General features: G+C 44.7%; 1 protein-coding gene across 7 annotated transcripts in view; it reads left to right on the top strand.

The window, feature by feature from the left end:
• Positions 1-14,334, top strand: part of CTNND2 (catenin delta 2) — a 688,109-nt gene that overhangs the window by 382,921 nt on the left and 290,854 nt on the right. For 6 of the 7 annotated variants that reach the window (XM_030041721.1, XM_030041725.1, XM_030041722.1 and 3 more), the window contains one exon: positions 8,108-8,726. In XM_030041721.1, the coding sequence (XP_029897581.1) occupies positions 8,108-8,726 (619 nt within the window). The remainder of the gene's footprint in view (positions 1-8,107; positions 8,727-14,334) is intronic. The other variant, XM_030041726.1, reaches the window with a different exon arrangement.

Genomic DNA, 14,334 nt, shown 5'->3' with positions numbered 1-14,334 from the left:
GTGGCCTAATCCCAAGGGTAATAACCAGGTTTTTTGCCTTTTTTTCCCCCCTTATTGTAAGACAAGCAACTTAACCAGACAGCGCCTGTAGGTTTCAAACATTTTGAAAGATTGTTTCAGATACTCATGAAAACTTTATCAATCTCTCTTCCTGTCTAAACGATCCCTCCTGGCTCTGACACGTAACCCTCTCACCTTCTGTGCTTTTCACTGCAACATCAAAGCCTCTCACTGGGAAGTTAAGCTTCAGTTTAGACAAAAATTTCTAGAAGCGTTCACGCTTCTGTACGTAAACAAAGTCCGACTGGGTTTCGTTGGTCAGCTCAGGTTATTTTCTCTGTTTAGATGTTAACCACCCCACCAAAGCAGACCATCTCAGTGTGACGCTGGGACACTTTGTATCTCAGGATTGTGTAGAAGTGAGCACTATTTGAATTTTTCAAAGCCGTAAATTGCAAAGAGATTTTGAGTATTATATAGTCATTGCACAGCTTGTGGGATACCGAGAGACATACAATATTCTATTCTCTCAATTTGCTCAGAAAAGCTCCCTGTCCTCTAAGACTGAAAAATGAGATAAAGCACAGTTAAATTTCATTTCAAATTGAGTATGTACCTTTTTTCTTCTATAAAGGGTTTAAAATGAGCCTGCATATAGTGGTAAGGCCTCAGGGTTTTTCTGTGTTTACCAAAGAGGACCTCCCTGATGTTCTTTGGGATTGGGGCCAGCAGGAGAGCAAGATTCCAGCTAGAAAGAAAAAAGGAGGCTATAATATCCAGTTGCAGCCTGGGCAGATGTCATCAGGACTTGTGCTTTGTGAAAAGCATGGTACCCTGGGGGTTAGCCTGAAAGGGTGTGATGCATTCTTCAAGGAGGCTAGAAAAAGTAAGACAATGGAAAAGGAACAGGTTATGAGAGCAACAGAGCATCAGAAACAAACAAAAAAAAAAAAAAAGAAGAAGAAATGAGAGGGGAAGGAGAAAGAATCTAAAAAAAAAAGAAAAAAAAGTCAGGAAGGGAGCACAGTGTGCAATTGTCTAGGGGTTAGAAGTAGTGATACTCTTAATATAAATTTTATCGTACTCATTGATAGAAAAGGATGGATTTATGGAGAGGGGAAAAAAATTAATGATCTAGATTTCTTTCATTGAAGTTACACTGAACAGCCATTGCTTAGATCTGAAAAGCTCTCATGAACTATCTACTTCACCAAGAACTGGTTACCTTCAGAAAGGTAACTAGTAAGTATATGAGGCAACCTTTCCTATCCTTTTTTTTTCTTGGCATGAGACGGCAGAAAATAAGTTTTCTTCCTGTGTTCCTCCAGATTGTATGGTACATGTTCCTACAGGAAAATAACTCACAGAACATCATAATTTTTCACACCACCATCCTGCAAAGGATGCTTGACAACTTCAGGTCAATTAAAATATATCTTGGAAATATTAACAAACTGTCATATGAACTATGAATTAATACCATAAAAAGCATACAAAGGAAGTTTTTAAAGAGGTAAACAAGAGGAAGAGTCAAAAGTTAAAATTAAAAAGTTCTGAATATGACCATTGCTGATCCCACAATTAAGGAAAAAAAAAGTCAATCCTTAGAATTGTTTTGCTATGCCTATTATAATTAAAATAAGCCTCAGGAGTCAAAACTGCTCAGATTGTGATAATTTCCTTTGGTATTTGTGTGCAAGGAATATAGCTATCTCTGAACATGAATGATAGCCCAAATGCATGGAAAAAATATGTAAATAGTCCCAAGGCCAGCTGTGACAGCAAGAACAATTTCTGAAAATGCAATTGTATAAAAAAGAGAAACTAATTAGTCTTGGGACTTCCTGTATAGTGCTGCAAAGTGCAATCTAACATTTTTGTCAACTTGGAGGACTTCATTATAGATCATAGAGTTTTTCCACTGCTTTGAGTACTTTAGAACACAAAACTTTTGTCTTCTGAATGCTACTGGAATAGGATTTCTTAGCAACAACTGCTCCTCTGGCACGGAATTACTGTTTCCCCACTGAAAACAACTTTTCAAACTTGGTGTCCAGACCCTGATATATCCTGTATTAATCGATTAAGGTTATTTGTGAAGAGTCAGTTGTGGCTTTTATTACAAAAAGTAGCAGATTTTGCAGATGAGTTGGTCAAAAGTGAATCTTCTGTTTGGACAATGTCATTTGGGAACAACTGATTGATTGGGTCTGCTGTCATCTTGAGAATGGTCAGCTTATGTTGTAGATATCGTAGGAATACAAAGCATAGCATGTACTACAAATAGTGGTTTTCCACATGCTCTGCCCTGTATTTGCAAGGGGAAGGGAAAGGAAGTGAAACTAGTTTACGTTTCTGGATGAGGACTTTTAAAGCTTCTGGTGATGCTACAGTCTTTTCAGAGGCTGAGGCAGCAACAGAGGTAAATCCCTACGCCATATTATCCAATGCTCCTGAAGCTTCTGGGCTGAACAAGCTCGCACAGAATTTGAAAACCCTTAAAAACAAAAAGTAGGTGAAAAAAAAAAGTAATTAAAAAAAAAAAAGCCTTGAAAGATCATTTAACAGTTAATTTTCTAATTTGTCTCCTTTTTCCTATAAACAAGTCATAAGTTTGTCATTCATCAGACCACCACACCTCACGAGCGCTCTTTAGAATATTAATAGATGAGTACAAGAACATGTTCAGTTGTCAAGCAAAAACTGTATACTGGCCTTTTTCAGTTAGACTCATGGCTCTTCCCACCATCAGTCATCTGTGCCACAAGGTGATAGGCTGCTTGATCATCTACCCAGACAAAATCTAAACTAAGGACTTCACTTCTGGTAGGACGTGGCAGATGATGATGTGTTTAAAACTGGATTCCAAATACAAACATGAGAATTTTTCTGTCATCAAAGGAAGCAGATGAAATCTTAGACGGATCGCTCTTATTATGACACTCACAGAGAACAATTCACTAGTAGAGGCTGTGGTAGAGAACTGATCTGCGTAATACTGGTTTGATCCTACAGTAGGTAATGATTGCAGCTTTCATTGCTGCTTTAAAACCAGAGGTTGACCATCTCTGGACACTCTGAAAGGGTCTCACACAATTCTGTTTGTGGATGTAGAAGACTACAATGGTATTACCTACCTTAATCTATACGTATGCCCTTTGAAACTAGGATCAGGTAGGCTGACAAGTTTACATAGCCGTGTTAGGGTGTATTTTGCAAACACAGTGTAGCCGTGACCTTTGTGATAAAAACAGGAGAAACAGATGGAATAGGCCACATTTGAGCGATCCAGAGGTATAGTCTGGCATCTATTACCATAAAAGTGCATTTGAACATAGGTAGCATCATCCTAGTTAGGTCAGGAACTTATAAATGACAGCAAAGCCGTCCTGCAGAAGAAAGACCCTTCCACAGGTGCTGCCCAAGGACTGATGTCTGCATCCTGAAGACTAGAGAATGTTAAGCATTTTCCATACCCCCTTCTGCCCTTTGTAGAAGCGTGTTGATAGAGGCATTGGACCAGAGCAGAGTGGTACCTTGAGTGAAGCCATATGGAAGGTTCTTTGGGCTGACAGAAAAAAAATAGCCCTCAATAGACTGGCAAGTCTTGCAGTCACTGAAAGAGTACAGAGCATCACTGAGCTTGTGAAATAGAGCTGCACCCTTAGAAGACCACCTGTGTCTCTCGAAAAACCCTAGAAAGGATGATCAAGTTTGCTGCTTAGGGCTAGCAACACCTGCCAATATTCAAGAAGCCAAAGCAGCCTGGAGGGATGTCCTCCACACAACTTCAGCATCCAATTGGAAAATCCTCCCTAGAACCAAGAGAAAGGGTCTTCTTACGGGCAACAGTGTACTGCATATGACTATGTTCATATTCATCACAGATGACCTGGTTTGAGATTTTAAGGGCCAAACGATCCCTGAAAGTTCCAGCGAGCAAAATGAGCTAAAAACTCGTGCTGGCATTTAATGCTGAACTAAAAATGCTTGTGAATACAAGTTCATCCAGACCTAAGATGGGCATGCAGACTTACTCAAATGTAACATAAATTTTCAGTTTCTTCTGTTATCTGTCAGAGAAGTATACAGGACGTTGAGGGCAAATTGGCATTTCTTAAGGGTAACTGGTACCGTGATTCAAATTTTCCAGCATTTTTCTGGAAACTGTATCATTATCTCATTCCCAAGAAACGACTCTGAAGCCTTCTCTGTTCTGAGTTCTGTTTCTAAGACTCAGGCGGTTCCACTGACAGAAGTTGTGTTCCTTAGCACCTGTGAATTATGAAGCATAGATGCACAAAACCTACGAGGTTTTGGTTTTGTGTTTTGGCATGCCCAAGAATAAAATAGTTTGAAGGGATTTTGGATGATACACCGAACAGATCTGCTGCACCTGCTAACATATTCATAGCAGTTATCTTGTTCTCTAAGACTTTTGCCATTCAGGTTTTGCTGGTCTTACACACCGTTTTTCCCTCTGGGACCAATCTCCAAGAATCAACATGCTGATGTCTCAGTAATCAGCAGCTGGCCCCAAAGTTTTGCTTAAGCTGTCTAGCCATCTAGGATTTCGTAATTCCTTATCCGTGAAAAAATTTTCGGCAGAATAAATAATTCAACACCGTCATTTGCCCCTCTCAATTCCACTTCATAAAGCAGAAATCTTGTATTGCAGTCTTTCATTTAATCTTTTCCAGTTAAAGTCCTGATTTAAGTGTTCAATTGGAATTGTAAAAAGAAGGAAAAAAAAAAAAAAAGCTGATGTCCTGAAATGTAGCACATTAAATGCATGAATTATGGCAGGCAAACAACAGTTTGACTGTTCTCTAGTCTTCTATAACCTAACGGGACACCCTCAGTAATTTTCTGTACAGAGCTCTGCAGAACTTGTTTTGTCCATATCAGTAGAGAATGATCTTTCTAGTAAGATTAAATGGGAAAGAAAATATTTTCATAGCTCTATTAATGTTCTCATGTTCCTTCACACATTTCCGCTGTTAAAAAGTATATATCAGCATCCATATATTGAATCCAAATAAGCAAATCGGGCTCCTTTTCTTTGCGAAAATTAAACCTCTGAGTCTTAGGATAGATATGTATAGAGCTGTAGTAAGAAAGTTTTTGATTTTTGTTCACATCTACAAAATAGATTGATGCAGGAGGATATAACAAATGGGAAGCAAATTTGCTCTTGGTTTATTACTTTAAACACAGCTTCATTATCAGGTTGACAACAATAATGGATAAATGGAAAAACAAGGGAAAAATACCATTGTACCATTTCATTCTTCCTCATGAAGTATAATGCCACATTGCAGGATGAACCATGACAGGTCTGTGTGGTTGTCTTAAGCAACAGACATGGAGAAACACAGGGAGAAACTAAAACACATTTTGCCTCTGAAAACACGAGTGGGGAATGTGACTGTACACTTGGCCCTTTGAAAAAACAGAAGAACCTCACAGTAAATTTAAGATGGGTCTGAGATTAGTCACATCCTAGAAAATACTGCATGCTAATGTTTTCATTGCAATCTGTTCATCCAAAAGTTCTCTCCTTCACGCAAACGCTTAGCTTTTTAGGAAGTGCTATACACTGCATTTTTAATTAAGCATTTAATTCTTGTGTCCCGCCACTACACCTTCTGCCCTATAATGGACAATTGTGAAGTGGGATTTTTGGGGGTTTTGAATTAGTACTTGCAGAATGCCTGCAGATTTATAGAGGTTTATTAGGAATATGGGATAATACGGGTTTACTTGAAATCAATTACTCTAAATCCTTGACACATCAAGCAGCGTAGAAGTAGATTAGAAAAAGAAATTTTGTATACATGGTGACAGTGCTTGCCTAAAATCCTTATGATCAATGACAAACTGTCTAAGCTTCCAGTGCGTTAGCAATGTTGCAGAAGACACTGGTAACGTTGCAGAAGACTGTATTTTGGAACAATGCTGAATATTACAAAATACATTATTATGCCACTTAACAGTCCAAAAAGTAAAATTTATTAACAAGTATCAATTGATAAGGTAGCTGGTTCAAACGACCTTCCGTCGTGTGCAAAACTTGCTCTGTCCATGTTGTCTTAAATCTTGCCAGCCTGTTTATGTTTTATAAAAGTTGTTACCATGTTACAGTTTGTTAAACCCGGAAAATGAAAACTGTAGTCCTGTCAAATACATTATTGGACAGTCAGTTGCAGATTAGCCCTTCTTTCCAGTTTAAAGCAGAGAGGGTAAGTAGCTCAGCACCAAAGTAGCTTTTAAAAGTTCATTGACGTTCCCACAGTTTGCCTTCCTGGTTTTTGTTAGGAGTCTTTCAAATCAGCAACTTGAGCTCGGTGGCCATATATGAAAATTTCAAGGCTCGTACTTGATGCTGTGGTGTTTGTAACTCGCGGCCGCAATCAGGACAGTCGAACTCAAGAGCAAGCAGGCTACTTCCTTACGTCTGTGATCCCCTGGCCCGCCGGGGACCTACTATACAGAACAGCTGGAGGGAACAGCTTACGTGACATTTCTCTGCCAGGCCGCTGCTCTTTGGGGTGCAAAACCTCCTGCAGCCAGCAAGGTTTGGGTCTGGCAGCGCTCCCTTCGAGATGCCCGAACGCTGTGAGTGCTGGTAGCTTCCACGCTACTAACAACAGGCAGCAAAGCACCAGGAGCAGCTCCTCCAAAGCCTTGCTTCTTGTCCGTCTCTAGAAAAATATATGTTCTTCCCCCCGATGCAAAGCATTTAAGATGAGGGGCGGGGCTTCAAAAGTAAAAAAAAAAAGAAAAGGACGGAAGAATTTCCGGTGGGCATACATAGGGAGAAGTACAGGGTTCTGGCCTTTTGAACCTCATTTATTCTTTGCTCCGATTAGTCGTCTTACCTTGTCCTCAGTTCCTGACCAAATCCTTCATTGGGTATCCCAGTGAAAGTGAATCAAGTTTCCTACCAGGAACATGGTGCTTTTGTTTACTTGTTTTTTGCCTGTAGGATGCTACTAAGAAACCACATTGCTCTTTAAATGTGAAACAGCGCTGCTGTCGGCATTCACCACACCTCTCTGAACGGAGTCACAAAATTCATTACTCGCATTTTCAAGGCTTTTCTGGCGAAGGAGATCAGTAGCCGAGAGGTGTGTGTTTGGGCGAAGCACCGGTCAGACCGACTGGAACTGCACCGTCCGCTCCCGGGAGCCGGAGCGCTTTGAGGTGTCAAGTAAATCCCCTGCGTAACCAGAAACAAACGAACCAAAAGAAAAAGAGTATCCGAAACAGGAGCGCGTCTTCCAACAGAGCGCTGAGCCCTCGCTCACCGCGCGGTGCGCTTCCTAGAGGATTTTAATGTTGCCGGATTCGCAGCCGATCTCTTGAGCCGAAGATCCCCCCTCAGAAGGGGGGAGCCGCCTGCCTGGGAGGGCGAGCACCGTCCTCTGCCGCTCCAGAAGCGGCTCAGGCACCGAACCGCAATTCCTAACACATTTTTCGCTGCCCGCCGCCCCCGATGACCGCTCTTCAGGGGACCTTGGCGCGGTGCGCTCCGCATCCCGCCGGGGCTGCGGCCGGGGGCAGGACCAGGCGACCCCCCCGCCGAGCTGCCGCCGCCCCCCCGGCTCCCTCCCGCCGGGACGGGGCCTCCCCTGGTAGGGACACGGGTGGCTTTTCTGCGAGGAAAGTTACCCGGCCGGAGCCCTTTCCGTGGCTTCAGCGGCTCTCCTCTGCCGTGCGCAGAGTGGAACTCGGCGGGGGGGGGGGGGGGGGGGGGGGGAGCGTATCTATTTATTACCTTTTTATTTGCTTAAAGGCGGGCCGATCTGTGCCTGGGTTAGGGGAAGGGACGCGAGCGCCTTTCCCCAGGACGAGCCCCCCCCCTCCCCGGCGCCGTCCGCCGTGAGGCGGAGTCCTGACGCCGCTTTTTTCCCCTCCGAGGCCGGGGCCGCTTTTAGCAGACGAACGGGTCCCTGAACCCCCCCGGGGCGCCGGCCCGCCTGAAGAGGGGGCTGCGCGGGGACGGGGTCCTCCGCTGAGCGACCCCCCCCACCCCTCACACGCACACACACACACGCACCCCCCCCGCAGCTGACGCCTCTGCCTTCTCCTTTCCTTCCCGCAGCAGGGCCCGGGGGGCCGCGGCGCCCACCCGGGCGGTCCGGAGCCTCCGCCGCCGCCGCCGCCGTTGCCGTTGCCGCCCGCCGCCGCCGCCGCCGCCTCCTCCTCCGCCCCGCAAGCGCGGGAACCCTTCGCGCCCAGCCACGGCAGCGCCTTCCACCTGCCCGAACCCCAGCACGCCGCCGCGCTCTACTACGCCAGCTCCACGCTGCCGGCGCAGCGGGTGAGCTCCCCGCTGCCCGCCCAGCCCGGCGGCTCCCCCACCACCAAGCTGCCGCGGGCCGGCTCCGCCGCCGAGGGAGCCGCCTACGCCGGCGCGCAGCGCCTCTCCTCCTCCCCGAAGCAGTCCCCCAGCCGCCTGGCCAAGTCCTACAGCACCAGCTCGCCCATCAACATCGTCGTCTCCTCGGCGGGGCTGTCGCCGTCCCCCATCCGAGTGACCTCCCCGCCCGCCGCCCAGTCTAACCTTTCCTCCTCTCCTATCCACCAGTTAAGCTCCACCATCGGCACTTACGCCACCCTGTCGCCTACCAAGCGGCTGGTTCACGCTGCCGAGCAGTACAGCAAGCACTCCCAGGAGCTGTACGCCACCGCCACCCTGCAGAGACCCGGCTCCCTCGCAGGTAAGCGGCGGCCGGCAGCGCCTCGGCTCCGCGCCCGCGGAGCGCAGCGGGGGATGCGGAGGGAGGGAGGGAGGGATGCGCGGTGCCGCCGCGGAGGGGAGGCTGGAGGGGGGGAAGGCGGCCCCTTCCCGGGGCGAGGAGGCGGAGGAGCGGGGAGGGGGTTGCCAGAGAAAGCGGGTTTTTTTTTGGGGGGGGGGGGACGGACACGACGAAGGTGGTTGTGATGCCGGCAGCGGTAAGTGGGGAGAGGCCGGCCGGCCGCCTGCTTCCCTGAGAAAGTCCCCGACTTGTGGCGGCTCGTCCCGCCTGCCCGTACCGGGCTGGCCCTGCCCTGGTGTCGGGAGGGTGCGGGGCTGGCGGCGCCGGGCGCCGAGCTCCGGCCCACGGTTCGGGGGGGGGGGGGGAGTTGTATGTTACTATGGTGAATCCCTCGGCCGCCGCGATCAAAAACCGTGAGCCTTTGGCAGAGAACCGCTCGTCCCCGCATTTACGGGCGGTTCTGGGGTGCTGGACAAGTTTGGGGTTACTTAGCAGGAGCTCCCGGTGTTCCAAGTTGTGCCGAGTAATAGGCAGCGGTTATTTGTCTCCGAGTGCTCTGGAGGGAATAGGCTGTTACGGCTGATTTAACGTCCCTGTAACCGCAGACTTTGAAGAGACCCTGGAAGTGAGATACTGGTGCGCTGCTCCCTAAACCATCCCTCTGCTAAACTGAGCATCCTTCAGGGGTGGGTTTTTTTGTGTTCTCAAAATTTCCAGTTTCATTGCTATAGTAACAGCTGCTATGCTCATATGTTCTCTTGCGTGACATAAATAGATTTGAAGATAAATAGGATACATAAGGAGGTTTGGCTGTGTTGATCAGGCAGGTACACAAGTTTCGCACCGGAGTTAAAACCTCTTCTCATCCCCCCTTTCTCCTCTCACCCATCTTCCCCCCCGCCCCCCCCCCGCTCCAGCAGTTGTTGGCATCCTATATAATTCCAGTGTGTCTAAACATACAGATTAAATTAACTGATAATAAAATATAGTATTAACGTATCTCCTTGTAAGAATTATTTGATGGGGTTTTGTTTCCTATTTAAAGGGCAGGGATTTGAAAACTTTTTGTTTGTTTGTTTGTTTATCTAACACTATTTTTGAAGTTCGGCATGTGTAAAGAGATAGTATCGCTAAATGGTGCCAAAATCGAGGTCTCGGGGCACTTGTATCAAGCCTGCTGTCAATTATTCCGTCTCAAATTACAAAGTGGTTTATTTAACAATTATATTAGTATAACTTCTCCCCGCTGTGGCCCAGCACACTGTTGGCCACAGGTATTAAACACTGCCTTTGTAGAGTAAAGCGGAAATGTAGAATTGACACAGACTTTGTGTTTGAGGGGGTTTTGCAACTTCATCCTGTAGCAAGAGTTGTTTGAGCCTAAATAGGCATGGAGGGAACTGTCAGCGTCAAAGGAACAGAGGATAATTCAATTTCAAACTTGCATACCTGTGGGTATGAACTACCAGTGATTTTCCTGATTTTTCTTTACCTTTGTTCCAGGGTGGAAGTCTTTGCTTCGGGAAGTTTCTAACAAACAGGCACAGTCCATGTTTCTCTTTGTGTAGTTTTTAGCATTGGAATTTGTATTGTGCTGGGGTTTTGGTTTTTGTTTTTTCAAAGAAGGCATCTTTTATAGCATTGCAGCATTAAAGCTGTCATGACAGCTGAGTCAAAACTTGTTCTGTAGGGCTTAAGGCCCATCGGAATGACTCTGAAGTGCTACAGTGTTAGAGAAGCTGTTTGTCCTACGCTAGACCCAAGTTGCAGTGTGGATTTGGGCTTTTGGGGGCTTTTTGGCCAATAATGGTTGTACAGGCGTTCCTAATGGGGTTTTCTACTTTGATTTGAATAAAAGTTTAAGAAACTGGCATTCATTTTCTTGGATTCCTTTTAAATAAAAGCTTTTGATAAGGCTTCTGCATCTTTCGTAAGGCCCCTTTTTAGGACCCGCTGCGAGGAGTTGCTTGTCACTGATCACGGCCCAGGTGAAAGAAAAGCTTATAGATACATGCATTTAGGAAATGACTGGTGTATTTTTGTGTGGATGTTAGTATGGGAGGGGAATAGTGATTGATCATTTGAACCTGCTGTTAAGTTTGTAAAAATTGGTAAAGCTACACTAACTTTTCCAAGTGTTTTGCCAGTCAGAACAAGCATAACGAGCTTCTGAGTTACTGTATCTCATAGGGATTTGCTTTTAAGATATGCAAAAAAATCTCGGTGTCTTATTTCATAGCAAACGGGAAGTCCTGTAACGTGAGTATTAGGTGACAGACATGCAGAGATAGTATTGCTACTTTAAAAAAAAAAAAAAAAAACAACCATTTTTTTTCCACAGTGGTGACATGCCTTTCAACTAGTCCTTGAAAGGAGCTCTATCACATGACCCATTCTTTTGCAAAAGTTCCCTATTGTGTGCTCCCACCCCTTATTTTCCATTGCCATTCTGTAGCATGTTCCTCCTGGCCTCCCGCCCTCCCGGAGTTACACATTTGCTAGCAGTGTGAAGTGCCTGACTAATCTTCCAGACTTTCACTGGATTCACCGAAGTCAGTGCACTACACAGAGGCTTAAAATTGATGTATACTTCAGAGTTAGCCAGGATCAGATGTTACGGATACTACTAAGGCACTCTGAATTTTTTTTTTTCTATAGGCATTTTTGCTCATAACAGGTTTGGTATTTTAGCTGTAAGTATTTATGATGTTATCGCAGGAGCTTTCCAGTCATTGTGTTAGAAATCAAGCCCAAATGAGAAGGAGAGCGAGCAATTGTATGTTGAAAAGGTAATGTTCAATAAATGAGATTTTTGCTTCTTGTTCACAACATCCAAAGATGGGTTGTTTGGAGGAGGAGTGGAGAATAGTTGTCACACAGCACTGATTGATGGTTTGCCTGCTGTGATTAATGTGAAGTTGCATTGGTATGTATGTGTCATCATAGGGATAATGTTACTTAAAGTAATCTTATTCTGTCTCTGGGAAGCAAAAATAATTATTTGTAATACAAATAATGCATTTGTTTTAATTTTTTTGCATGATATTAGAAACTTGTACTGGAGCTATCTAGTTCATGAATACTACTGGGTCTCAGTGTGCTAAACAAACTGAACGATAGCCGTACTAGGGTTAGATGTTTAAAAGAGAAGACCTTCAGATATGATCAATTTTAAAAAAAAATTGTACCTGAAAATGTACACTAGCAACAGAGATTGCCCAAAACTGAATCAGTGTAAGACTTATTGATGAGATGGCATTATTTATATTAATTTCCTACAAACTCAATTATGAAACAACTTGAAATTATGAAAATGGCAATTCTTAGACTGCATCCTGAATTTAAAGTAAGACATGCAACAGCATGCAGTGACTCAGTTTTAACCGAGTAACCTTAGAAACGTCTTCAGAAACGGGTTTTAGTCTAGTTATACTTGAGCTGTTACCATTGCCAGGCGCGTGCGTCTAGGGGTATGTGTGTACGTGTGTATATAGTGGTTCTTGTGAGCGTACACTTGCCGTGTTTATTCTTAGTCTAGCTGTTTCATTGCTATGAGCTGCAGTTACAGTTTTGGAAGTAGTTTTCCAATCCGCGCTGCTCCAAAGCGTACTCGACTGTCTGTTCAAGCAGGAATCTGAATCCAGAAAGCACAGTTTGTAAATGCCTACTTGCAGCTTCCAGACCTGGACCGAGCTGCGGAGCGCTGCCGGGAGCCAAACTCACCAAAGCAGCCCGTTTTGCCTGGAAGGAGGAGCGTGTAGGACAGCAAGCGGCAGAAACGTGGGAAAACCCTTTCAGGAGGCAGGTCATCGCACAGGTGCCCGCTCTTCACGGTCCTCCGAACCATCTCCTGCTGCCCAGAGTCAGACAGACGGGACTAAAGGAGTAGAGGGCTTGCTTAGGAGCAAAGGCGGAGGAGGCGGTGAAAGGGTGTTGGTGAGGTAGTTTGTGCCGCAGGTTATGCGACAGGGGAGCCGCCCTGGTGTTGCAGAGCCGCTCCTGCCTCTTCATCCTGGCTTAGGGAAGACTGGGGACACCTAAGGCAATGGCAGGTAATTTTATACATCGCTTTATTACAGGAGACTAGAAAGAAAATAAGTATGTTTGAAGAGTGCATCATGCTCCGTCAGCTGTACTAAAAGGTTAGGTTTAAGAAATGAGTGTTGGTGTGAATCACTTTGTGTAATGGTAGGAAAGGGTATCACACAGCTATTCTTCATGTAGCAGTGACATGTTCCACTGGAATAAGAGCTGCAGCATCCCTCAGACAGCCCTGTGCCGCTGCTGAAAACTTCAGTGCTCAACCTCGTGTTTGCAAACAGAATATTCTTTCAGGCCCCTGTGCAATCAAAAGGAGTTTGTCCTTTCTGAGGTAGACTGTGTGCATGTGTAGTATTAATACTAAAATAGCACTGGTTTATAAAAATGTGGCATGGGTTAATATATAAAATATGCTTTCCGCGCTTTATTGAGGAAAGGGTTCTAAGTTTATCAGAGTCTTAACCGGTTCCTTCTGCTCCTTCATCTGTCTTGTCTCACTCTTCTCCCTCTTTGCTGGGGACCTTCCTTTGCCCTTTCTCCTTCTGTACGCTTTTGATTACATATGACATGTTGAACCCTGGTTTCCTGTTGAGGTTTATGGCAGGACTGCTATTTGATGGTGAGTGTTGACATGTTTTAGCATTTCAGTGTGCAATCATACAGGCACAGAACACACCAGCTTATGCAACTGTGTATGGGATAACTGATATACATTACCACTAGCATGGATTTAGATTTCCTTTCAACTGCATGAAAATATTGGATCATCTATATATCACTGGTTCATTGACGTCTTCACAAAAAAATTATCTGGTTGAGTGTCACAATTCTCCAGTAAATCACGCTGTACTGTATATTTGTGCTAGAATGGCTGCATTACTGCTTATGAGCATTACATGCATCCACCCCCTTCTTTCATACCTCTCCATGGGGGAGAAATAACTCTTAGCAGAGTTAGGTAGTATTAAAATCAATGTTAGTGCTAACTTCAGTCAAAATTAGCCTCTTTGAGGGATTTAAACTGTATGAAAGTAAAATTTCCTTTTTAGACTGCACCAAACCCGAATTCCCACCAACGTTCACAAATGCAGACAAGACTTCATCACGTACATCATCATTCAGCTTTTGGGCAGGGCACTATAGGTAAGGAAGATACAAGCAAAGTGTTAACCCACACCAAAGAGGATCTAAGTCACCCCGGAATTAAAAGTTCTCTATGCCTTAAAATCCCCACCTGACACACAGGGCTGAGCTAATAAAAAAGTCTAGGTGTGATGTGCAATTGTACTTCTTTGGACAGGTAAGGGAGGAAAATCTTTGGATTTTTTGGCTTTAAGATAAGCTCTGGGACTTGGACTATCAATGTGATTGATGATAACAAAAAGGACACTCAGTTGTTTCTCTTCATTATTTTTCTTGGTTTTTTACAGAATCCTGTGAGTATTTCTTTTATAGGGTGAACAAAATTGCTTTGTTAATTTTAACCAAAATAGTTTTCTATAGATTTTTTTCCAAGTTTTTTTTTGGT

This window comes from Aquila chrysaetos, chromosome 18 (assembly GCF_900496995.4).
Source record: "Aquila chrysaetos chrysaetos chromosome 18, bAquChr1.4, whole genome shotgun sequence".
NCBI lineage: Eukaryota > Metazoa > Chordata > Aves > Accipitriformes > Accipitridae > Aquila > Aquila chrysaetos.
The sequence above is the reverse complement of the archived record's forward strand: the minus strand, read 5'-3'. Positions and strand labels throughout refer to the sequence as shown.